Source organism: Cygnus atratus, chromosome 1, assembly GCF_013377495.2.
Source record: "Cygnus atratus isolate AKBS03 ecotype Queensland, Australia chromosome 1, CAtr_DNAZoo_HiC_assembly, whole genome shotgun sequence".
Classification (NCBI taxonomy): domain Eukaryota; kingdom Metazoa; phylum Chordata; class Aves; order Anseriformes; family Anatidae; genus Cygnus; species Cygnus atratus.
Genome location: NC_066362.1, coordinates 28,751,406 through 28,778,111, shown reverse-complemented (window position 1 = coordinate 28,778,111; position 26,706 = coordinate 28,751,406). Strand labels below are relative to the sequence as shown.

Sequence of the window (26,706 nt, the reverse complement as noted above, 5' to 3'; positions counted from 1 at the left end):
AGACCCATGGAATTGCTTGAGTACCAGGCGCCAGAGGAGAGTTCTGCCTTCACTTGGTCCTTGCCTGGAAACATGGGCCATGGTAGGATGTCTTCATATTAATTAGTGTAGAAGTGGTGAATTAATACTGCTGAATTCCTGAGGCTCATCATCCTACACCCTGGATTTTGAAAGACAAAATACAGTCTCTTTGTCCAAAAAGGCCTCACAGTTTTCAATGGCTGTAAACATATATTTTAGATTAAAAAGGCATTTTCACCATGCCTTTGCTTTAAAAAATAAAATCAAAAGTAGGTATAACCTTAGTTAATGTTAATATTATTACAAATTCAGAAAACTAGAGTTAATTGTGAAAACTGAAACAAATCTGAAAACACACGATTGGTTTTGCAAATAATCTTTTTGCAGATTGAAGAGCTGACTCTTCATTTAATTTTTAACAAACTGCTAAAGATCACACAGTCTATCCTACAGAAAAACCTAACAGTTTAATAAATATGCTGGAAACCATTTAATAAACTGAGGCAAAAGTTCAGCACCAAATGTTGTGTTTGTTCTGTACAAAACTGTGTATCACAACACTGCAGAGCAGATTTTCACTTTAGTCTACTTACAGTTCCCAGCATAGGTCAGAAATCCCACGCTTTTCAGTTCCTCTTGTCGTACAAAGATACAGGCAACGTTCATAAAGATGTAACAGTAGAAGCAAGAGAGCAAGATGTACCCGTTGTAGCTAGCAAGAAGTGTTATGATTGATGTTCTAAACTTTTTCAAAAATAAAAAGGACTAATTTCTTGATTTTTCAAATGTTTGGATTGTACACGTGTGCAACACCACAAAGCGTACTACCTTGGCGGCTTAGTTATTTAGCTTCTGACTTACAGTATTTGGGCAAACAAGACAAAAAAAGCTACACAGCTTCTCTGACTGAAGAGTACCAAGACAAGATTTCCAGAGTCCCGTCCAACTCTGTAACTGAAGGACTAAGACCAGGACCTTGTGGCTGGGAGAACAGAGTTGAAGAACATTTAGGATTCAGTGCTGGCTTATGGGAATAATTTTTCTGACAAACTGCTTGCTCATAGATTTAATACTTTTGGAGGTGAACCCATCTGTCTAATCCCAGACTCAACATTTTACAGGACTGAGGTCTTAGGCACAGCAAAGACTTCAGATAAATGTGGAAGCAAAGCAGCATTTGCATTTCTTATTTTTTATCAATAGACTAGTTTCTTACTTAAATTCCTTGTTTTTTTGTTGTTGCTGTTTTTCACTTCAGAGTAGCTTTTCAAAAATACAAACAGATAAGAGCCTGAAAAAGACAGAACCACCCTGACCAGTGAGGAAAAAAACTCTCAGTGCACTTTTAACTCCATCAGAACATTACAATATTGTCTGATTTCCTTGTTTTCTGTGGCAAATTTCCACTGATGGAAGTAGAGAACGAGGCAAGAGCTGAAGATGCAAAAGCAAATAAAACAAGATTCCTGGTAGCTACTTATCTACAATGACTATTCATTCTTCTCTTTTAATTTTTGCCTCAGTGCTATTTTATAATAGCCTTGATCCCACCAAACAATTTCAAGGACATAAATATTGATTTCAAGATTAGCTTGTTTCCCTTCCCGTATTTGAACCTTATAGGGGATATAAATGACAAATAAGCATGCTCTAATATTCATAGGAGCTCCTGTCTGTCACACTGGTGATTCTGAACAAAGGCTGCTTGAAGTAACACATATGAACATGCAACTGTCGCCAAAATGCATGGTCATAGTAAGTCTCTTACATATGTACATACAGTCCAGTAACAAAACGCAAATATTATAGTCCTAGCCTCTTCTGTTTAAGACTGGAGTTTCTAACTGTTGCATATACTTTAGCTGCTCAAAGAGCTGAACAAAGTGAGTGTAGCAGATTTATTCAGAGAAAATAGTCATACAAAAAGTTGCAAATGCTTTAAAGTGAGAAAGTTCCCAGAGCTCTCACTTCATTTCCTCTTTGGTTCCTAATTAGGATTTGACGAGTTTGAAACCCTGTCCTGTGTCCAGCACTGTGGGAAGAAACCAACTCATTTTCAATCTTTTCAGGCACCTGAAACACGCTTTACAGACCCAAAACATATTGAGACCACAAAACCAGTTTGCCAAATGCACTAATGGATAGGTAATACGCGGGAAATAAATCATCCAGTGTTTGGCAATATCGCTTCCCGTTGGCAAATGCAAAGTGTAGTCACTCCAGTGTTTTGACACACCATACACTGCTTTCACTGTACGACCCTTTTCAGACCAGCTGATGTTGCTGTCAGGGTTACAGTTGTACTCAACCCATTGCCTGGTGAAGTCGCCAAGCTGTGGAGGGTCTGCTTCCTCAACGTCTACAACCTTGGCCATTTCTGCTCCTTGCACTGCGATGTACTGGTCGTTTACTTTCCTTACTTCTTTAACCCAAGGCTGAGAGTTCTCACAGTCTAGAACAATGATGAGTCGGGAACAAAAAGTGCCGTTCTTTTCTCTCCACCACTCCAAAAGTGTGTCAAGTCGTAAAGCATCGCCACCTGCAACAAGGAAATACATTTAACGTTAACATGAAGAAACTGAAAACTCTATAGAATTTTAACTGTGACACTTGCAATTTGAGTGTCCAATTTCTCATGCTCCATCTCAGCTCACGCTCCAGCTATACTTTGAAAGAGCACGTTTTTATTAAGCGAAGTTACCTATAGTGGGGATTCCTTCTGCCTAGAGTAGCGGATACTTCAGGATCTACGTGACTTTGAAAAGCAGACTACTTACTCAAGTGCCCAAGGAAAATGTCTTGCAAACAAGTGAATAAAACTCCCCTGGCTCCACAGTGACTATTAATGTGAAGAAATTATGTCTATGTTTTAGCAAGTTGGAGCTATGATAAAGATTTACAGCAAAAACACTAGTTTGAAAATGTCAGCTTTTAAAAAAAAATTTAAGATGACTTTCAAAAGAGGTAGAAAAACATTATTTAAAATAACTGCATTTCAACTCCATAGCGATTTTCATTGTGTAGCATAAGTACATTTAGTAGTGTTTAAAATCTTGTTACTAGGAATTGAACTGCACAGATAAATCTCAAACAGAGTAGCTGCATATTTCAGCACTCACATTTCTGTCTATAAGGGGTGACAAAAAACTGCTTCAAATTAATAGCTTGGAGTTAAGGCTTTGAGCCTGATATTGCAGTTACAGTAAAAGCAAAATTACAGGGCTACAACTTTCTCCAAAACAAATACAAACCTGGAAAAAATAGCATCAAAGAAAATCATAAGAATATACAAACGTACAGTAATGACAGTCTTGGTACACGATCCCCACATTGCTGTACTTACAATATTTACAATAGCACATATTTACAATAGAGATTTGTACAGAAGCCAGTTTCCTTTTTTTCCTAGGTAAGCCTTCTGTGTCAATTATCAGTAAAATGGATTTGTTAACATTTGAAAGGCTTGTAAGTAAACTTTATTTTGGTGTAACTATGCAGGGATAAACTGTGCAAAGAAAACCAGCTCATCCTTCATACGCACACAAACACACCCTCTGTTTCTAACCCTACCAACATCAAACACATGCATTGATCAGCTGGCACAAGATTCAGGCACCAAGCTGAGGAAGAAATCCATGTGTCTGGCCACATCTGGCTCTTAGGCAGGCTTCACAGGCAGTTAAGCTGACAATTCAGCAACACAGACAACACCTCAGCAGCCCAGCTCTTGCCTTTGCATTCACCGAGAATAACATGACCTCCCAGGTCGTTTGACTGCTCGTGCTTTATGCGTGACTAGTTAACAGTTTCTTTTATACACCGCTGTGTTACATCCCACCTTCCAACAACAGAGAAACATCATTAGTGAACTAAAGAATCCAGTAAGCCTCCTCTAAACGATGTCATTATAAAGCAAAGACTACATGCTACTGCTGTGCTGTAGCAGTGCCTAAGCCAGCAGTAAGATGCTCCTTTCTCTGTTAGATCCAAATGTTGTGTTTCCTGGTTGCCATCCCTCTTAACCCTCTCCAGAGGCCAGAGGACGGCACACATTGCAGGAGATAACGACCAGATGTTCCATCTGCCACAAAATGCCACTGCCCAGCATACAGTACTTGCAGTACCATTATACAACCAAATATCCTTAGTCTTTTCAGTTTATACTTCAGGTTATGTTCAGGAGCAGTGCTGTCTGGCAGGATTATCAAGTTATGCTCCATAATGTATCTAACTCTCACAATGGGAAACTGAGCACAAAAAAAGATTCGAGACAAGCACCAACTGCTTGTTCCTTTCCTTTCTGTGACTACCGATTATCTCAGAGTAGAAGCTGAAGATGTGCTTGGATAGAGAACTGAGAAGGAACTGCTAAGAAAGCTGAAAACCACCACATTTATACACTATATTGTTATCACAGTAACTCTTTTTACTGCAACTGGTACCTTCAACCTTATCTGAAAAGTAAAGACAGAGTTTAATACAGACTATTGCTCTCTGAACAGGTACACAGAGATCTCAGCTCCTCCGCCACACTCCAAGATGGCCAGATGTAAGCTGTGATCTGGAAGCTGTTGAATTTCTGCATCAGCTTTCATCTGTACATAAACTAGCAGTGTATGCTGCCGGCTGGAGCCCTGGTAGGAGGCAGTCTTGCAGTTAGCAGGCTCCACACCTCGTGTGGACATGCCTGGCAATTGCACAGGGTGGCAGGTGATCTCAGGAACAAGACCACCCTACTCTCAGAGAAGTAATTCAGCCATATCGGCACGCCCTGCGTTATATCACTCCTGCTAACTGAGAACTGCTGTGGCTTTTTTAATCCGCTGATACAGATGAAGCCTTTGAGAAAAAATATGCATTGCTCTTCAGCAGGTGTAGTACTTCGGGCCTGGAATTGCACCAAACAGGTGTTTGGCCTCCAGATGAAGACTGACCTGTGGCTGAACAGCTCAGCATGACCACACGCAAAGCTCCAATCTGTCTACACTGCTCAAGAGCACATGCTCCTGTAGAGAGACTGCTGACAAGCAGACAGCAGCTCACAGGCAAAGTACTATCTGTGAAAATGAATTCTGTCCCAGGAAGAAAACAAGTTGCAATTTTTCAAAGTTATTATTAGAAGATTCACTTTTTGCACACAGAAGAATCAGAAGCCCCATTCCATACAGCAAGAGAGCAAGGCTAAGCCCATCAGTAATGTGAAAGCCTCACAGGTTTACCAAAGAACAATTTTTACACAGCCGAGATAGAACTGCATTATTACAAAGAGATCAAAAATGGGACGGAAGAGGGGAAAGCAGTGAAGTCTATGCCAAACATACGATTAGGCATTAAAACAACCCTTTATACATGCATTTGTAGTCTTGAGGCTACATTGCACCTACAATGACTGCCAAACTCTAGGATGTCAGCAAACCATAGTTCCTTCCATGATACAAGGTTTGCTGTATTAGAAGACCTGCTTTTCTAGCATGGGATTTACACCTGCTTCCTACCGCTTTGATTAACTCCTCTATAAAATACAGAGTACATCTTAAGGACACACATGCAGCCCTTCATGACAGACTAGCTGTCACAGCAATACAGAACGCTGTATAATTCACTCATAAGTAAGTGTGCAGGTTCTGCCATGTCCAGAGAATGAGAACAGATTATTCTTGTTCAATACAGTGAACAAATATTCCTCAAAATACAGGGAAAATCTGTATTTAGAGCAGGAGGGTGTCATTTCCATATTACTTTTCTGGAATAAAAACCTGATCATTAAAGGCAACTTTCTTTAAAGACAACTTCTCAAACTGTAAGTGGAATAAGAAATCATGTTTAAACTTGTAAGCATACATTTGGGGTCAACAATAATCAGACAATTTTTAGAACAACTGTAAGAACAGTTAGTTTCAAAAGGATTTTTATCAGTGACTAAATACTAAAAAATGATATAGAGGTTCACACAGTAACATACCTGACTGTCATACAGAGAAAGGTAAGGAAAGAGCTGCTTCTTTAGATCGAGTTAACTGCATGGAACAGGGGCTTCTGCATTTCTGCATTCTTTCCAGTAGTAGAAATAGTCAGCCTGCAACATTGCCTATTTAGATGATTCCTTGTAATTCCTTGAATTTCTCAACAGTCATGTTCTGTGTATTACCCATTCCTTTCTTCCTTCCCTGCCAGGAGCTCATATGAACTTGTACTCCAAAGACTGGTGGTTCTCACTATCTGATAGTTCAGAATGACTAAGTGGGACCAAAAGTGAAGTTTTGCAATAATTTTTCTTTCTTTTTATAAGAAAGAATTCAATGATTTGTGAAGTTTATAAATGCCAAAACTACTAACAGAAAAAAATCACAAAACAGTTACCTGCTAGTGCCCATTCACCAGTGCCATGTGAGTGACCACTGTAATATAAAATATAGGTATCATGTCTGGGTCCATCTGCAGTCCGAAGTTCAAGAAAAGACTTGATCTTGGAGTGAAGGGTATCGAAGGACAGTCCACTCGTAGAGTAGTCACAGCCGTATGTCTCAATCATGTGGTATGCAAAAAATCTTTGGATGGCATTAAGCATGCCTGTAGACCTCAGGTTTAACTCTTGCACATGATCAGGTGGAAGAAGAGTTGGCTGGCCATCAGGACTAAAGAGAAGCAAACCAGTTATGATCAACAACAATGTCATGTTTAGTGGACTTTTAGCAACTGGCAATTTTTTTTCTTCCCCTGTGAAATATTTTCTCCTCTATGAAGTAGCACTGCTGTAAATTCAAATTGACTTGAAACGTACAGCTTTCAAACAATGCCAAATACTGTAGTTAAGTGAGGAGCCACTATCTCCTCCCATCACACTTGTTCCACTTCAAAGTGTAGCCTTTACTCAACCCCACACAGGTAAGTGGCAGGGAGAGAGAGAGAGCGTCTTTGGACTTAACGCTTGCTCTGCCTGCACTCTGAACTTGCTAAACGAAGACGAGCAGTGATGTGAACATGCTGGGCTTCAACTATTTTGTGAAGTCCCACTGAGAGTACACTGCCTTCAGACAGGTATTTGTTCACTCACAATTGGAATGAAGTGCAGGGAGAATGAATGCTTATCTGCACCAAAAAAGTCTTGCAAACGAGTTTCCAACAATAGACAAGGAGAAACGCAAGTACACATTTTACTCAGATATTTTGAATTCATATATCTCTGTTCCAAAATAGCTTTTATTCAATATGGAACTCACTTATGCAGATAGAATAACTCTTACTTGTGTGTGTTGTTCAGATGCTGATCTTTCAGCATCAGAAGCAAGTTTCAGATAATGGCATTCACTGCTTAGAAAATGAAAGTTCTAAGAAAATGATGAACTGGACCTGGAACAAGCCAGGTATATACAGGTATGTGTGCATATATACCTCAACATGAATACATAATCAACGAGACTCGGGATTACAAAATGCATGCTTTTATATATATTATAGCTATAGTCTTCATAGCTAGTCATTAGTCATGACAGTAAGAGATTTGGTTCTTCAAGACACCAAGTGGAATCAGTTACTCATTCTTTCTGAAAGGTGACAGAAATGAAAAGGCAAATACAAAATTTGTCTATTAATTAAATTTGTATTTTCTTATTGAAAAAATACAAGCAACACCACTGGATTGCCTCTATTAGCTAACAGCTCACTTACACTACCGTGAGGTTGAAGTGCACGGTAACTATACCTGCAAAAGTTGGTGGGAATCACAACAGCATACCCAACACACGTTCCTCCCAGGCAGTTTCCCAATTCATGAAAAAGCCCGTGAGCCATGGATTCCAGAGGCAAAACAATGAGAAATGCGCTCATGAAGATCCCATTGGTTGGCTAAAAAGAAAGAAAAATATATATAGAGAGAGAGATTTAGGTATGGCATGAAAAACCCTTCCTGTATGCTGGGTATGGTTTTTAATAATAATTCCCTGTGTTTGATCAAACATAACTGGGTCCTGAAACATGGAACGTGAGTTATTATACGTAACGTAGACTTATTTTTCCACATACGTTACACAGTGAAGTACTCTAAAGAGAAATGGAAGCTCATTTGGATATCTGGGGAGAAGGTGGCTGGCAAGCAGGGATCACTCTTCTGAAAGGAATGCATCTGAAATCACTGACAGCACAGGATTTAGGTTTGAAAACCCTGATCATAGCTTAGCTTTTTAGCAGAGAAATCACATGCCACAAAATTATTTATGTGCATAAAATAAGTACATTGGTAAATATCAGCAGGATCAGGACTTAAACAGTAGAGTACTGCACAGAATATCACGTACCTAGCATAAGATGACAACATACCATATTGCATCATTAAAAATACACATTTAACTATTCTTGCTTTTTAATGCCAAGAGATTTTAAAAATATTCTTAGTGCAGACTATTTAATGTGTCACACAAAGGATGACTTATGCAAACATTAAGAACATTATTGCAATTAAAAAGACAATTCTTTATCGGCTACACAAATATCAGATGAGAAAGAAAATCTACTACGGGACTTCGTAGTGCCCACACAGCTAATGCCCTACCTGAAACTTTCCTGTTTTGTAGATAGAAACCAGTTTTGGAAAAGATTACTTCAGTTAACACTCACTGATACATAAATCACTTCTGAGAAAAAAAGTTTCACAAGTTATGTTGCAACCACTAGTACTAGTAAATGGTACGGTTATTCATGGAATCACAGAATCCCGGAACAGTTTGGGCTGGAAGGGACCTCAAAGACCACCCATCTCCAACCCCCTGCCGTGGGCAGGGACACCTCCCACCAGACCAGGCTGCCCAAAGCCCCATCCAGCCTGGCCTTGAACACCTCCAGGGATGGGGCATCCACAGCTTCTCTGGGAAACCCGTTCCAGTGCCTCAGCACCTTCACAGTAAAGAATTTCTTCCTAATAACTAATCTAAACCTACCCTCTTTTAGTTTAAAGCCATTCCCCCTTGTCCTATCACTACACTCCCTGACAAAGAGTCCCCCTTTGGGTACTGGAAGGCTGCTACAAGGAATATTAAGTATTCATCCTTATGTAGCAAAGGAAATATATTCATACCTTATAGCCTTCTGCCGTTAGAACAGCCTTATGACCTCCCAACCACAACTGTTTTTGTGCCCTCATTGCATAAATCTACAATATTAATGGCTATTTATTTATTTAAAAAAAAACAAAACTGGATATTCCCTTATTGTTTAACAGTCTCAGTGATTTGATGAGGGCTGGTAGTTCATTTTACACACAGACAAAACAATTTATAATTTGGAAAGTAAATGAGACTGAAAAAATGACACCTAAATGGAGTCAGTTCTTGTCGGCACACAGCACTAACTTCAAAATACTCAGTTTTTAAGAACTGAAATACTGCATGGCTTTGCAAGTGTTACTTATCTAATGTGCCTCCTGTGCTAAGAAAGGGTACTGTGTTTGCTGAGTGTCCCAGTTTTAAATAGTGCCCCATTGTACTCCTGACAGAAAAATTTCACTTGTGTGTCCCTGAAACGGTGACAGCAATACTTTTACCACAAATAAACACCAGAATCCAGTATTACCTGATAACTAACTGATAACTGGTAGCACTCCTCTCAAATAACTGATAACTTAACTGATGGCATCACTCTCAAATTCCACTACCTGAAGCCACTAGAAGATGATATCCAGAACCAACAATGCTTTACTGAATTTGCTACAAATGAGAAGTTTGTTTGTCTCATTTCTAGTGCTGAAAAGTGAGGCCACGACACTGAGCAGATGTCAAATCGGAACAGCCAAGGAGAGCTCCCCGTTACCCACAGCCCTGCACACCTCATCAGAAAAGTGCTCATAAATCTGCTAACTGCTTGGCTACAAAACCAGCCCAGATACAGCAAGTCTGTAAAAGGCGGTAATGCTCTTGTTAATACTGCAATCAGATTTCGTGTGGTATAATGTCAACTGATTTGGTGCTAATAATTTCAATCCACATGGAGTAATGCATGCCCATGAAGCGCACATAATTATAGGAGATTCTTAATCAGTTTTATATACATCATTTTCTTAGCCATCTTGGGAGGTATCTTGCATCACTCCAGATACGTTCCTTTCCCATTCCCAATCTTGCCTACTGCTCAGAGGGTCAGGATCAATGACTGAGTTAGGTTAAGTTAGGTATTTGGGGCAAGTGCAGAGAAGCTTTCAGCTAGTAATTCTTAAGTTGTGTCAGAGAATAAGGATTTTCAGAGTAATTTCCCCAAAACACAGTGTAACAATTATGGTGCAACCTGAACTTGTTCTGTTGTAAATTAGGAGAGAAAAAAAAAACAAACTATATTTTTTTCCAAATGCCTCAGCAGAAAGTTTTTGTTGCTCAGTTTCCTAAATATGCTCTGAAAAGGACTCAACAAAAATTTTTTAAAAAGTCATGTTAACATTCATTCTATAGAAAGTTGTTAAAGTATAACGCATTAATGAAATTGTGGAGCTCTCTGGCTAAACTAGTTTCAAGATTTGAAGACTTACTTTTGAAACTGTAGAAGCCTGAAGGTAACTTGCCTTAAGTTATTATGCAGAAAGTGAAGGGCTCATCTGGGAAAGCTTCCTATTTATGATCAGTCTGAGGATTTTCTAAACCTTGGAAAGACTGAATGCACGGACCGTGAAGTATTATAACCCACTTTTAGAACTACGGCAAATTCAGCTTCTCCATCATATGATGTATATGACTTTTTTGGATCTTGTTATAACAAACTGCTCTTACATTGCATTAGTGTTCTGATCTGAGCGAACATATTACAAAATAAAAAAATACACCTGCCCATAAAAAGTACAGCTACCAGAATATCATAAAAATACTATTGTAACATTACTTGCTATGACTTTTTATTTTAAAAGTTTTCTTTCAAACTGCTATGTTGTTCTAAACACTCCCTGCACTCCCCAAGCCCCTAAAACATATACAAGTCAGTAAGCCTACAGAGTGTTCTGCAGTAACAGAACTTGAGATCATCAAAAAGGTTAAGAGTTTTCACCAAATTTCTGACTGAGTCTGATTTCTAAAAAAAAAAAAAAATATTTACTTTTAATTGCTGAAAGTATTCCTACTAATACAAAGCTACCAGCAGGAAAATTCACAAGTACTTGTCAGATAAAGGCCCTATATAGAAATGGTAAGGATCGCCTCCTGTCATAGAATGGCTCAGGCTGGAAGGGACCTTAAAGACCATCCAACTCCAAGCCCCTGCCACGGGCAGGGATGCCACCCACTGGACCAGGTTGCTCAGAGCCCCATCCAGGCTGGCCTTGAACACTTCCAGGGATGGGGCATCCACAGCTTCTCTGGGCAGCCTGTGCCAGTGCCTCACCACGCTCTGAGAGAAAAATTTCCTCCTAACCTCTAATCTAAATCTCCCCTCTTTTAGTTTAAAACCATTCCCCTTTGCCCTATAATTATCTACCCCAGTAGAGTCCCCTTTTTTTTTTTTATAAGACCCCTTTAAATACTGAAAGGTTGCAATGAGGTCTCCCCAGAGCTTTTTCTTCTCCAGGCTGCACAGTCCCAGCTCTCTCAGCCTGTCTTCATAGGAGAGGTGCTCCAGCCTCTGATCATCATGATGATCCATGTCTCTCTGTATCCTGCTTTTAATTTGTACCACATATTAAAGAGGAAAGGGAAATGCATTCTATAGTGTTATGAGTCAACTCTGCTCCATCTGAAGTTTCAAATTCATCTTCATTTACTGGCCATCTTATGCTATGAAGTAGAGAAGTATGTTGTTAGGATGGATATTTCACACGTATGGGCATCTCTGTAATGTAAAGATGCTGGCACTTGCTGTCAGCACTTCTTCAACAATTTTGATGTAGAAGAAATATATCACTAAGTAATATAAGAATGATTAATAGTGTTTAGAGCAGCTCTGTAGTAAGATAATAAAATATTAATTTAGTGCTGCAAAAAAAAGTAAAAGTAAAAAAAATTAATTTAGTGCTGCATTTTAAAACATCCAAACTATAACAACTTGAAATAGCAAAAAAAATTAAAAACAAAACTAATTAAGCTACTAATTACTGTAAATCTTAAGACAGGTCACTCTTTTAAGATAACAGATAAGATGCAAGGTCGAGACTTACTAAATCCAAAAGATTTGATGACTGGTCCTTAATGCAGCAGATGGCTGTGCATACATAGCCGGGGCCACAAAGGGATTCTGTTCTTTCATCTGTTCAACCCATTTTCACTCTGGTTTCAACTGCACTGGCAAACTTGGCCTAAAGTAGCTCTCTGTACTCCGAGTGCCCATTGACCCCAGGCTGCGCCAAAAGCAAACAGAACACAGGGACCCTCACAGCAACGCCACTGAAAACATATGAAACCATTTCACCTTTTTGTCTTTGGTGGTGGTGGTTGTTTTTGTCTGCTTGCCTTTGTCCGTCTTCTTCTAAATGAGTACTTCTGAAATATACAGTGAGTTCTCATTTCAAAGAACAAGGAAAAATAAAATAAAATAATAAAATAAAATACTTCTTGCCTTTGACTACTGAAATGACAGACAATGAAAGATGGGTGAGATTCGCAAGCAGTGCTATCTTTCCCCTTCCTTTAGCTTTTCAAGCAACATTTTATGGTTAAATGTTGCTTTGTTAAAACACCAGAAGTTACAGGAACTTTGTACCCTAAATATATAATTTTATATTCATGGATAGGACAACTCCATTCCCAAGGAGAAAACCACTGTTGAAAGTGAAGCAATTCTGACAGAGTATTTAAAGATGGAGCGTTATTTATGTGTGACTGATGAAAATAACTAGGAGGAAGAAAAAGCTGAAGCAGCATTAATTTAAACTGGAAGCCAGTTACAAAGACCTACAGAAAAGCCCTTCTGATTAAAACAGAAATAAATTCATAAGCAGATGTCAACTTAGATTATCACAGAACCTCTGGATGTCACCTGGTCCTCCCGTCACCCTGCTGAGGGACACCCAGGACAGGCTGCCCAGGATCACGTGCAACAGGCCGACACAGCTGAGGAAGCTTACACAGATGTTTTTGCCTATTTGTGAGGAAAACTTCTGCCCTGCTTTCCATTATCCAAGCTGAATTTATCCAATTTCTGGTTTTATATATCCCTAAATGCCTGCACTCACATATAAGTAAATATGAAACAAAGCTGCTTAGCTCCTCCGCAGTTATCATGCAAAACCAAAGACGTATACGCTCCGTGAAAAAGAAAGCTCTGGAGAAAAAGACTAACTTGATAACTAATCTACAGACATTTGAAGGATAGCTTATTCCAAATGAAAACAAGAGGTGTGCTTTACAGGGAAAGAGAAACTTACAGTGTAAATCAACAACCAGGTGAAACAGCCTTAGATAACAAATTATTTAATGACAGAACAGTCTCTGGAGAGCAATAAATAATCAGTTACCTCTGACTATTAAAATAGCACTGGGAAAACCTAGAAAGCAGTTTGCAGAAAATAGCCATCACGTTCTCTGGCAGGCAGATTTAACGTGTTGTTTCCCGTCCCTGACCCCTGCTCTAATCCCAGGAAAGCCCATGCTGTTGCATAGATGGAACGGCAGAAGCAGAAGGGGTGGTCAATTTACAAGCACGTTAACTTGAGTCCTGAATATTCGGAATGCAGAAATTCAAATTCTGAAATTAATGAGACTGACAGCAAAGCTGCGCACAGTAGCCAGATTCTGTAGGCTTACAACAAATACTTTCTCTTGTCCCAAAATAACACTGGTGCATTTTCCAGCATTTCGCCGAGGGGCTGTGGACAAGGCACCCTAACTCGGCTCTGAATTTCAGCCTGACGGCACTCATCGTGATGCGAGGAACGTAACCAATTGCTCCTTATTAAGCCCTGAGCCTAACTCAGCTACCAAAAGCACCCAGGCTCATCTGAACTCTTTCTTTAGCCATTCTTCTCCAGTGAAGCAGTACAATGATGAGCAGCTAGGGCCCTGCTCCCACTGCCAGGGCTGGAAGGAGGCTCCAGAGGTCCCCGACAGCCTCAGGCAAGATGACACCGTGACGTACTGACCAGGACGGGACCAGAGATGCAGGTAACCAGGAAGGGCTTGAGCGCCCCTTACAAGAGGGGAAGACGGGTAGCAAAAATAAAGAGGGTAAGGGGTGAGCTTGAGAACGGTTCAGCGGGGCATGAGGGGGATTTAGAACCTAGCTGAAGAGAGGTGAAACAGAGGGGAAAGGGGAAACGACGGTGTTGTGAAAGAAACGGAGCACCTGAATCCGTAAAGAAACCGTGAAGCTGCTATGCAAGTCAAACAGCAAGCCCAACAACAAACAAAGCCCGAGAAAACTTTCCACTATTCAGAAAGCAATCTGTTCTTATAGAGAAGTTAAAAAAAAATCAACACCTTCTATTTTATTAAGGCATCGTAACCTGAGCTTTCAAAAACCTTTTGCAAGACCATGGCACTGCATAAAGAATACAAAATCACAAACTCGCCCCAAACAAGAAAACACACATACCATAAACTAACTGTTCTTCCATGAACAATTTGAGTTCAACAGTACTGCTCATTTAAGCGCAAGTACTCTTGCATATCATGAATACGATTATTTTACTAATCCATAAAATTCACTAAAACCAAGAATAATGTACTGAAAGTACTTCATTCCATTACTTTACCTGTCTCTGACATAGTTCATTTTTCTCTTGGTAATACTAAATACAGGTCTTCCAGGGATAATAATTCTCTTCAGTCAGTAATTAAGCAAAACTGCGCTGCTACCTTGGCATATAGCACTTAACAAAATCTGATTTGAAGTTTCTGAGAAAAAGATTCCTCCAAACCTTTCCAAGAACCATGCCTGCAAATTCCAAGCCCTCCATCCCCAAATTTTTCATCATTTTACTAGCTTCCAGAAGAGGTAATGCCTGAGTCATTTGCATGACTTCTGCTGGATCTTGTCCCAACCCAGAGCCTAATTACAGACATGAGTAATTGCTGAAATGAGTAAGTACTACTGGAGCTAAAGAGGCTATTGATCTGACTAAAATTACTCACACAAATGTAAAGGCGGCGCAGAACGCTTCCTGCAGATTTCGCAAGGAAAATTTTCAACGGGTTTCTACTGACGAGTCAAGGTGTCTTTCCTCTCCAGCTAAAGCAGGGATTAATCTCAGAAGCAGACCGTGTCACTACTGAAACACGTCCCACTGAAAAGCTGTTACTCCATTTTTGAATGCAATCAGCTTTGACAAATTGCTTCTACAACCCTCGTGCTTCCTGAGGTCATCCGCCAGCTTCAGACAGACCTGAGGGTTCTGCTCTTCACAGTTCAGTTTGATCTGTCGGAGAGGGATTCTGCTGGGAGCCCCAACCCTTCCCAAGCACACCTACAGCCCCTGGCTTCTTGCAAAAGCTAGACCCCCCTTAAAGCAAGGTCCTCAGCTAACAGGGCTCCATCCGCAGCAGTTCTGCGTGAGTCACAAAGGCCCTACGTGCGCAACAGCGAGTTAATTCTCCTCATTTTAAAGGCCTTTCTATGAAATGAGATTATTTTTTTCCTGGCAATTTTCGTCAATCAGCATGCATTGTAGCCACCAATTAGCAGACAACTTTCTCTTTAGGCCTTGACCTCTCATACATGTCATATTTATACGATGCATTGATATTGCAGTTGTTCAAAGGGCATACATAATGTTTCTGTAATGAAGTTCTCCATGAAACAGAACCCCTTCCATCCTCTACCCCATTTTTGGCTATAAGATAACACACACAACCGAGCCAGCTTTTTCATATGCTAGGGCTAGTTATTTATAGCTGACTGTTAGGAAGCGACTTTCCAAGGCGTAGACTTTTAGCCAATTCTGTTCATTATACGAGAGGCCAAATGGCAAACCATTAAGCAATTCCAAGCCACCTCTCTTATCGAATGCAGTGTCATTAAACTAGCTTTCAGCACATCCTCAGACTGAGGAAAGGTATAAACAGAAAACGCTTCATCTTCTAGGTTACACTTAGCAGACTTCAAATACAATTAGCACTTACTAAAATGACATAAATCCCAAACTGCAAGTTGTAAAGACTGGAAACAGTCCTGTTATTTTACACACGCAGAAAATGTTAAGAAGGAAACTTTAAGAAGAGCAAACATTTTCAGGAACTTTTGACTCTGGAGTACCTTGCACTCCTAAGAATGTAAAGAAAAAATGTGTTGCAAATTTAACTAAAGACATTCTCCTAGCAGGATCTTTGGTGCAGCCCCATGCAGTCACCCTTACCTTTTCATGTTAGGGATGTATTTTTTGTCTCAAAGAGTCCAAATGCATGCCTAGGAAAGACTGTGAGGATAGAATAAGCAGGCGTGTTTCCTGAGTACTCCAACTACTGGTGGCTCTTGAGCCAGACACGGGTTCCTTGCAGAACATAAACCTCAGTGAATCTGTCCCCACGGACTATGCAGTTTCCCCTTGAGCCTGTACGACTGCTTAGCACACCGGGATGCACATTTCTCAGCTAGCTTGACTCTGTACGAGGAGCCGTCCCCACCTGTCTGGCTCATTCCTGCTTCCTGCCAACTCGATTCCCCTCAGCTCTTGGGCTGGGACTCACTGCCTGTTACTTCTCCACATCACACACAATATTTTATATTCCCACTTTGTTATCTCATTTCCATACTGGAGTATCCCCACTTAGTCATTCTTTCCTTGGGAACTGTGCTAGGTCTCTGATGAACTTCATCACCCTTCTCTGAACCGTCTCCTGTTTCCTGGTCTCTCGGATGGCAAGTAAGAATTGCACAATTATTTGACATATTGAAGCTATAGATTTATACTGTGGCATGATGATACTTCCAGTCCTTTCCCAATACTTAATTTGCTTTTTTGACCATTAAAAAACCATTTTAATGGAACGGCATCTAACAGTCCTAAGATCTTTTTCTATTACATTCTATGTCAGTAACTTTTTTTTTTTCCTGCAGCAAGGGTTTCTTAAAAACAAAACGCAAACAAAATACGAATTCTAACCTATTTAGTATTTAGGGATAGTTTTTTTTTTGTTTTGTTTTGTTTTTTAAGGAGGAAAAGCAGAGAGTTCTCTAACAGTTTGTCTGTTGCAATATGTGTAAAGCATCAATAGGAAAGTACATATTCACTGCAGAAGTTTGTTTGCTGCATTACCATTGAGTTTGCTAGACCTTTGGAAACAACACTCAAAAATCCTGCAAAGGACTCTAAAATAGAGTCTTGAGGTCTGCAATTCCCCCTAGAAAGAAGAAAAAATGTCTAGTTCCCTTAAAGCCCCAGGAAAAAAAAAAAGTCCTGCAAGAGGGTAAATTTTATGCTCATATATCATTACTTTCTCATTTCTAATTATTTTGAAAACTGACACTATCCAGAAAAACAAAGAAAAGGCCACAGCTCCTTGCAGTCACTGTAATAAATGATGTATCCATTTATCAAGTCATGCTCTGACCAGGTCTGGTAAAGTATTTCATCTTCTGACAACAGATGAAATAGGCACAGTGATCTGTGTGGCAAACATCACACCTCTGAAATAGAAAGGATTTTGGTTGGAGACAAGTGCATTTGTAGTCTTAAAGTAACTCGTTGATGTAAATACATAATGGAAGAGACACAAATACAGTAAAATAAATGCCAATATAATTATCTACTAGAATTATTATTATTATAATAAAAACTGTATTTCCTGACAAGTAAAAGTGTGTGGTCTGATGCCTCTCATTTTTGCCACCACAATTACTCCCCTTCCCACTGAACAGGTAACAACCAACCTATCGGACAGAGGAGGTGAGCAACAGCTTATCTTATGTACACACAGGATGCCAGAAACTGAAGTTAGCCAACAACAAACACTAAGGGTTCAGCTGAATTGCCAGCTTGCTCTTTGTGAACTGTCCTGCACGAGTCCTTCCAAAGTACAACAGGACTTCTCCAAAATTAGAGAGGCCTGGAAATTATCAAACGTGTAACAGCTGCAGTTATTTCTGGGCACACAACAGAGACGGAAAAAAAGAAAAATGATGAAGAATTATCAGCATGAAGAGGAAAATGTAACCTGACAAGTTTGAATCCAAGCCTCCCTGCTTGTGCACATAACCTGCACTCAGGAAGAGTACCCCTGAAGGCAGCGCCCGCGTACTTTCAGCAGACCAGCAGGGAGAGGGAGCCCTGCCCAGGGGGATCCTGCAGGACACCCTGGCGGTGTCTGGTGTCCAGCTGCACGCGGACCGGCTCAGGAAGCCACCAAAAGACAATACCTCTCTCCCGTGACTACCCAGCCAGCTTACATGCCTGGCTTGTTCTGACTGCTGTTGGGTATAAATAGGTGGAGTGACTCCACACAAGTCACTTCTCTAATTATTAACTAACGTGTATCAAGGACGTTAACGGAGAAAGACAAGAGAAACTAGTAAAACTATTTGAGAGATGCTAAGAAATTTGCTTTTAATGAAAAAGTCACCTAGCATACCAAAATTAAAGATTTGCATTTTGCTTGACAAAATCCCATAGTTCTCAGGAGAAAAAAACCACATGGAAGTCAACAACATTAATCTCTGTCAGTTTATCTTTGCTGCTTTCTGTTTCCCAAAGTATTTTCCCATTTCTTTCAGTGCATTAGCACCTTCACCCTCTGTAAACAGAATCACGGAATGGTTTGGGCTGGAAGGTACCTCAAAGACCACCCAGCTCCAACCCCCTGCCATAGGCAGGGACACCTCCCACCAGACCAGGTTGCTCAGAGCCCCATCCAGCCTGGCCTTGAACACCTCCAGGGATGGGGCATCCACAGCTCCTCTGCGCAACCTGTGCCAGGGCCTCACCACCCTCTGAGTGAAGAACGTCCTCCTTATATCTAATCTAAACCTATTCTCTTTCCTACCCCTTATTAAAAGAATGTTGCTGTTTTCAGATCAACGTAAAAAAGAATACAGGCACCAAACTCCCTTTTCACCCTGCTGCACTAGTGATAACACACAATGTACTTTAGTTTGAGCACTGAGCAAGCGCTTTTAGAGAAATGTGTGTTTCCTGACAAAGAAAATGCATAGGCCTTATGTCATGAATTGAAAGAAAAGTCACAGATAAGAACACCGTGTGATGTTAAGAACTGGTCTTTCTAGGAATGTATGAGATGCATAAACAGATTGCAATATAAGAAACTGAGAGCACCTTCTACCAACAATTTATCAGTTTATCAACTGACCTCGGACTTCACATCAAAACAAAACTATTGAATAATGCATTCTTAAAACGTAACTTTGCCTTGATTCCATTAAAATAGTCCATAAGAAAAGCCCTCAATGTGGTGCACATTACTAGGATTCTACACAGTGCTTTCATTTGAAAAAAATAAATAAATTACAGCACAAAGAATTCAGAGGTAAATTAATTTTGTAAGCAGGTACATTTAAAATAATTTGCACGCTTCATTTGCCTGGAAGCATGAACTCTGCCCATTCTGACTATACGGGTAAGCTGTTAAGTGCCAGTTGCCTTCCTAAGACACAGTCAAGGCAGCACAAAGTGTTAAACTGGAAGAGCGTGCTTTTGAAGCCAAAGGCTCCAACTCTGAACTGCTGAGCTACAATACACCACCAAATGGCACAAGAACTTTTAGGAGCCAACAATTCTCAAGAGGGAGATCAAGATAAAGAGATTATTGTTTACCTGCCAAGAAACGGCCCCCAAAACAGCAGTTGCGACAAGGCTGAAAAACACTAGCTGTTCTGAAATTAAACAGAAGTGACGCATTCCTTTGGACGCCATAACTCTGTCAAGGCTGTTGTTTTCTGCACGGTGGGTATAGTATATCTTGTGACAGTCATTTAGTTTTGTGTGAAATCCCCAAAGAGTTATAAAAAAAATCACATGACAGATCATCCAAAAAATTCCAAAAATAGAAAAACCAGGTATCACAAAATACCAGAGATCCAAATCACGTAGCTTAAAGGCGGCAAGGATGAAAAAGATCAGTTCAATGACTCCAACTGAGATGACAGAAAGCCTTCTGCAAATCTTCCCACGGTACAGGTAAGGCTTCCATCGTTCAGTAACAGAAAGTCCACTGAAGTAAACGTCGAGAAGGGGATCTGAAATCAGGCAGCTGAAGAAACAGGCCAAGGCAAATGGGTTTGTGGGAATGTGCAGTGATGGAAAAAAAAGCAAGGATGCAATGGCTCCAAAAATTGCCAAATTTGGAATTGCCAAAAAAGACTTCATACGTAAGTCAATAATTAACACGGCCAAAGCCATAACCAAGAGAATGATACTCATAGATTCTTCCACCAGCATAGTTGTGCTGGCAATTGCAAACCCAACGAGCTCCAAAAACTCAACTGTTGTCAGCAGAGTCGGTCGATGATGGATACAACCACAAATCCTCTCAACCAAAGCACACAATACCCTTAAAACAATGGCGGAAAGGAGCAGATATTTAGTTGCTTCTTCTTTCACATCATTCTTGAAGGCAGAATTATTAAGAAAACAGAGAAGGCCCAGCAAAAAGCCAAACCAAAGATTGGAGAGACTCAAACTTGCTGTTTCCATTGAAAAATAGTAGTAGAGTATGCTGGCAATTCCAAGAACAAAGAGTCCCAGAATAAATATTACCAAAATCAGTGCATCTGCAGTTTTTTCCCATCTGACATAAAGGCCCATGCAAATGGCAACCAGTAAGTTGATTCTGGCAAGATAGCCCAGATATCTGACCGATGAATGCATGTTCACTTCTCTGTTTGCTTCTTCTAGCCTTGTCATTGCTGCATAGAGACAATGACTAACACAGTAACGCAGTGACCTACACATGTAAACTGCAGTTAGGGGGTTTTACCCACTTGACTGAAAGAAAATATTTGGGTTTCATCCAACAAATACAATGCAACAGCTGTCTTCTGTAATATCATTGCAGTAACAGTGGTCCAGAATCACTGAAGTCCTGGAAGAAGAATTAAAATAAGCGTTAGTGGCAATTAATTACATTTAATCATACACAGCATAAACATGACACATTCACTTAACATCTAAATTAAAAAACACATAATGAATATCAGGAAAGTGTATTCTCAAAGGTCAGTCAAATTGGGGTCATTATTAAAATATAATATGGTTCTCACATAAATTTAATTTCATAATTTGAACATCAGAAAAATTTAAACCAAACCTTGCCCGTTCAGCTTTCCACTGAGTAACACCCATCGGGTATCTACATCGGATATCTACGGGTATCCAAAATATTCTTATGACATCCATTACCTTCTAAAACATTTCTCTATTGTTTTAAAGTACCGTTTTATTTCACCATCGCATTTTACAAGTTCTCACTTTACACTAAACATTTTCAGTATGTTTTGCAAGACTTCTTTTTAGTAGTCGAATAGCTACAAGGGTTTACAAAAAGAACTTCACAATCAGTTAATGAGCTTCAACACACAATAGATCACAAAAAAAGCAATTATCATTATCTCCACTTCTGGGAAGGGGAATGGATACACGGTTTATCAACTGGCTTGGCATTCAACATATTCGGAGATAAAATCCAGCCTTTTTTTTTTTTATGTCAACTCAAAGCCTTTATTTGCTCTTCTATGAGACACTTTTTCCCCACCAAAAAAATACACATAAATAAAATGATCAAGATAAATATTATACTTAGAACGTAAGCGCTTCCTACCCACACCCATTTAACCACCATAGTTTTCTTTTCAATACAGTATAGGAACACGCAATAATATTTTAGGGGGGGTGGTTGTAAGAAAATGTGGCTATGGAGACCTCACTTGAGGTCATCAATAATTTACAGAAAATGTTTCTTCCTGGTCTGAACTGAATCTTGAAACATGAGGACTATTCTAATCCTACTAGTGTTTAATCTTACTGAGTTTACACATAACAAATAGCATTCATTTCCATAATGAGAAATGAAAGTTCTTGAGGCAATTCTATTTCCACCAAAATCTGTATTTCACTGTATTTAATGATAGTTTTCTACTTAACACAATGTTGTCACAGGCAAAGTTCAAAGCTCTCTTGTTAAAGGCAAAAAAGGTTTGTGTTTCAAAGCCATAACCCTGCTCTGTAAGCAGAACGTGTTTTAAGCCACAAATTGGTAAGAGTTACTCCAAGAACAAAGTTTCTTAAAGCTTACAGGTAAAGCAAAACACACGTACTTCTGATTTTTGACCATTTTGTACCTAGAAACTCTACACGAGGAGTCACTGAATAAATGAAACAGAATCCACACCTCCAGAGAAAGTAAGACAGAAACCAGCAGGTGGATCAGGAGAAAATAAAGAAACAATATGATCAGTATCAGTATTTTTCCCTTGCCAATTTTCCTAAGAAGCATCACAAATTAGAAAGGGCTCCAGAACAAACAAATTCCCTTAGTTAAGACTTACCGAAATCCTGTGTAATAATTATATTTAACTTTTGTTTCACAACGTATTAACAAAATGTTTATCTCAGAGTACAATTAGATAGGTTACTGGCAATCTCCAGCAAGTAAGAAGACATTTGTAGCCTCTATCATTTCTGAAGTAATTACCTAATTGCCCATCTTTCAATGACTTCTGAAGAGTTAACGGCACCAGAGAGCAGATAATGCCTCAAGAACACTTAGAGCTAGTGTTATAGCTTACTGCTTTCATTTATAATGCTGGGGGAAGTATTAAAGGACACTTTGACTGAAACTCTTAAGAATTCGTTCTCTCTCTTAATTTTTATTTCTTTATTTATTTAAGTCAGTGAACAACAGAAGTGTGGGATTGATTTGCCTATCTGCTTTAGCTTCTCTGAAGACTGACATGCCGTATCAAACCGGCTTAAATAACTGGTGCAGCGACCAACTAGGCCTAAGGAATCCTAGTTTTTAAGTTACTTAAGATTGATGATATATATTTTCAAATTATCTTAAATACCTAAGATACATTGCAGATATTATTTGGAAATAACTGTGCATTAAAAATCTGTTTAATTAAAACAGCGTACATACGAACTACTCAGAAGGGATGGTTATTACATAGTGCCGTTACAAGTTCAAGTTCTTTGAACTTCAGTAATGCATTTTCATAGCTCTCATTATTATTAATGTTTGATACATGTAAACTTAATTCTGAACTGCCTAGACACTTAAGGTCTTGTAATACTTCTCCCATCACCTAGTAGAATACTTTCAACCTTTCCTTTGTTTCCTACTTCATATAGATAGCACAGCTCAGTTAGCTATCATATTGCTGGTGGCACTGTATCAGTTATTACAGCACTGGCCTCACTCTTGTATTCCTGTAATACAAACAACACGTTATACGCAACCTGAGCTATTTATTTAAACTCCTGCGTGTCCTCTCTCCCCCCACCAAAGTCACCAGTTAGCTCACATTGAAACCGTGAGTACCAGAGGTGTGATTTCGTATTTTCTTCTCTCTCTCAGTATTGATGCATGACTGCTGCTATGCTGAACCACGTTTGCCGTCCTGTCCCGTTATCTCGCTCACCGAACCTTTCTGGAATCCCTCCGAGACGAGGGACTGCTGCTCTAAGTGTGTGTGCAGACAACAGCCTCACACAAGCCACCAGACTGGCACACGTACAAAAGGTGTAAGCTCCCGACGAATGTCCAGCTTAAAATTCTGCCACTGCCACTAAATCCTTTTTGGGTAGGATCAGTACAAAAGTAACACCATCACCCTGCAGCAGGCAAGCAGCCACTCTGAGAGGCAGAAATCCTCTGCCCAGTTCAGTGCATTGCTGGCAGCAGGTCGCAAGAAATGTGGCACAGAAGCTGCTGCTGCTGCCATCGACGTGCCTGCACGAGTTGCCACGGCGGGGAGCGCACACGGGTTTAGAGCAGAAAGGCACAAAGCCTGCACAAGTGCTGTTATCTGCAAAATGACAGCTTGGACCTTGAATTCAACCTCCTCTTCCTGGTTTTCCACTGAATCAGCAAATAGATGGGCTAGTAAACCCTGCTACTGACCGTGAATATCCTCCGAACCAAATCACACGGTCAACTTTTTGGTTAGAAGAAGAAAAAGTAGTGTTCTTGTGATTTACATATCACATCACACGGATATTACCAAACTGCTGTAACACAGCAATTTCAATGGGAAACTTCTATAGCTCATTAATTCTTTACAACATAATTTGGTACTTTTGTCACTCATTTGTGTTTATGAACAAAGACAGTTCAAAGTTTATTTTTTTTCTTTAAAGTAAGGGTCTTCAGGTTTCAGGTTGCAACATCTGCACTAAATATTTGAGCAAATCAAATTTAGACATAAAATAAACAGAAGGCACACATTTCTTTTTAAACGCTCATTAATTTTTGCAAGCCCATGGTTTTAAGCTGAATTTAAAACCAGGTTTACATTTAAACTCAACTATCCAAGAGCCTTTCTATAGATATTCAGGAACAGCATTCCCAAAGAAGTTTTTAACGTAGGAATCGAAAGAAAAACCCAGAAAAGCACGCTTTACTGCATAACAACTGCATAACAGCAGTTGACTTCAAGTTTGGGCAAGGCCTCTCAAAATTGGATAGTGACGGTCTCTTGGCTGGCGCTGGCCTCCTGTTTTATTCACCCAGTTTAGCACAAGTTTACAACAAAAGCAACTCCGGGAGACTTTAAAAAAACAACAAAAAAGCAGTATTTATGCAGAGCATCAACTGAGTGGTTTAGGCCTCAGACCGACGGCCCCTTCCCAGCGGCGGTTCCGAGCCCTCAGGCCGCTGCGGGCACCAGCCTCGGCGAGGGCAACGCGCCCGAGGGGTCCCCAGCGGGGCAACACCGCCCGCCCCGAGCCTCGGCTCCCCCAGATCCCCCCTCCCAGGGCCCGGCACCCCTCAGGACTCCCCGCCGGGCCGGTGCCGAGCCCCCCGCTGTGCCCAGGCCCCGCCGTGCGCCCCCTGCCCCCGCCGGCCCGGCCTCACCTCCGCGGGCGTCCCGGCAACCTCCCGCCCCCCCACGCAGCGCCGCCGCCATCTTAGGGCTGCGGCGGCCCGGCTACGGGCAGCGCGGAGGCTCAAACGGCGCCGCCCGGGCGCTGCCAGAGCCCCGGGACCGGCCCGTGAGAGGGGTGCGGGGCTCCCTGGAGGCCAGGGCGAGGTGTTCGTGGAGGAACGGGCACCTCCGCCGCTCCCCCGCGGTTAGAGGAGCCGGAGGTGGGGGTGCTGCGTTCCCACCCGCAGCCCCCGCCGCCCCACGCAGGGAGAGTTCAGCAGTGGGTTGATAGGAGGGAAAGCACGTCCTCCCCTACACACACACACACACACACACAAAATGGAAGGCTGGTGGGGTGGAAGGAGGGAAAGCAAATAGACAGCGCCCGGAGTCAGCCTGCAGGTGCTTGGGACACACAAGAGGGAAGGCAGTGTGGAAATGAGGAGGGATGCCTACCCTCCTTCACTAGCAGCACCATTCTGCAAGGCCACAGGACGCAGATCCCAGACAGACTCATACCTCCCAAACAAAAGCTGCCACCCCCCTGTTTTATACAAAACGCAATCTGTGTTTCATTCACAGCACTGCCTTGGCAAGCGCAGCCAGGTGGGTGGGAGGAGGAAGCTCATAGACCTTAACAGGGCCATTGCTTACACAGGCACATCAGTGGTAGCTGAGCTGGAAGTGCAGACAGCCGCCACACAGTGGCTCCTTGAACTGCCAGAGGGCTGGCTTCCTGCAGGTTTATGGCCCTCCTTCCTGGAATCCCTTCACCGTGGGTAACCCCCTCCTTCTCACTGACAAGAAGCAGAAGTGCTGACTGGCAGCAGCTGGCCACTCAAATATCTGAAACTTGGTCATGCTTTCTCTTCTGCCTGAAGCTGCTGGGCACCTGAGTCACAGGAACCCCTCCTAAACCCTCCTCAAAATTTAAGTAAAACTATGCAATAGGCCTAAAAAATATGCCTTTTTTTTTTTTTAAGCTATGAGTTTTTCCTTTAGAAGCACCTGCTACAGCTGCTTTAGTAGCATCATGAAAAACACTTAATTGACACTGTGTTTCTTCAACTGTAACTTAGGGATACACTTCAAGCAACTACTTGTTGAGCTTCCTAGATGATATTTTATTTGAAACGTAAGAAAAAGCAGCTAAGTTTCAATGCAAGTTTGCTAAATGCAACCCTTCTAAAAGTCTTCCCACTATTCCACAGGAATAAAACAATGAATTTAAAATGAGAATAAAGGAGCAGGAACCTGAATAACCCAGCTTTTCAAGGAATCAAAGATGTGCTGTGGATTAGTGGAGGTATGATTAAAAGCACTTTTAATAATCACTTCCAAAGGCAAGTCAGCAAGTCTCCCTGAAGCAGAAAGGGATATGAAAATTCTGTGAAACGATGCTTTTTAATCTTCACTGTTAAGCAAGGGATCCAGAATACACCAGCTAAGCTCCACGGTGCTAGGGGCACACTTAAGTTCTGCTGAAATTTAATTTTCCTACAATCTTGACCTGATTAGGAGCCTTGCATTCTCAGTTCTTTGGGTTGCTTTTCCCACTGCCATCCTTTCACAGCACCTGCAGAACTCAAAACCATTATGTGGAGGAATACAGGGATGACTTCAAAAGGGCAAACTTACTGTAGCTGCTGCAAAGATATTTCAAAATGACAGAGGGGAAATTAAAAACATCTAGAATGGAAAGAGGAACTGCATTACTAAGTGGTCACACTGTAAGTAGGCAGAAAATAAATA

At 40.8% G+C, this 26,706-nt stretch overlaps 1 protein-coding gene across 1 annotated transcript; it reads right to left on the bottom strand.

Annotated features, from left to right (window-relative positions):
- Positions 1-399: 399 nt before the first annotated feature.
- TMEM168 (transmembrane protein 168) lies at positions 400-25,290 on the bottom strand. The gene is made up of 5 exons (XM_035544140.2): positions 24,945-25,290; positions 19,685-20,951; positions 7,724-7,866; positions 6,382-6,656; positions 400-2,560 (listed from the first exon to the last, which is right to left on the bottom strand). The coding sequence occupies exons 2-5, from the start codon at positions 20,819-20,821 to the stop codon at positions 2,013-2,015; spliced, it is 2,103 nt and encodes a 700-aa protein (XP_035400033.1). The 5' UTR covers positions 20,822-20,951; positions 24,945-25,290; the 3' UTR covers positions 400-2,012.
- Between the last annotated feature and the right edge of the window lie 1,416 nt (positions 25,291-26,706).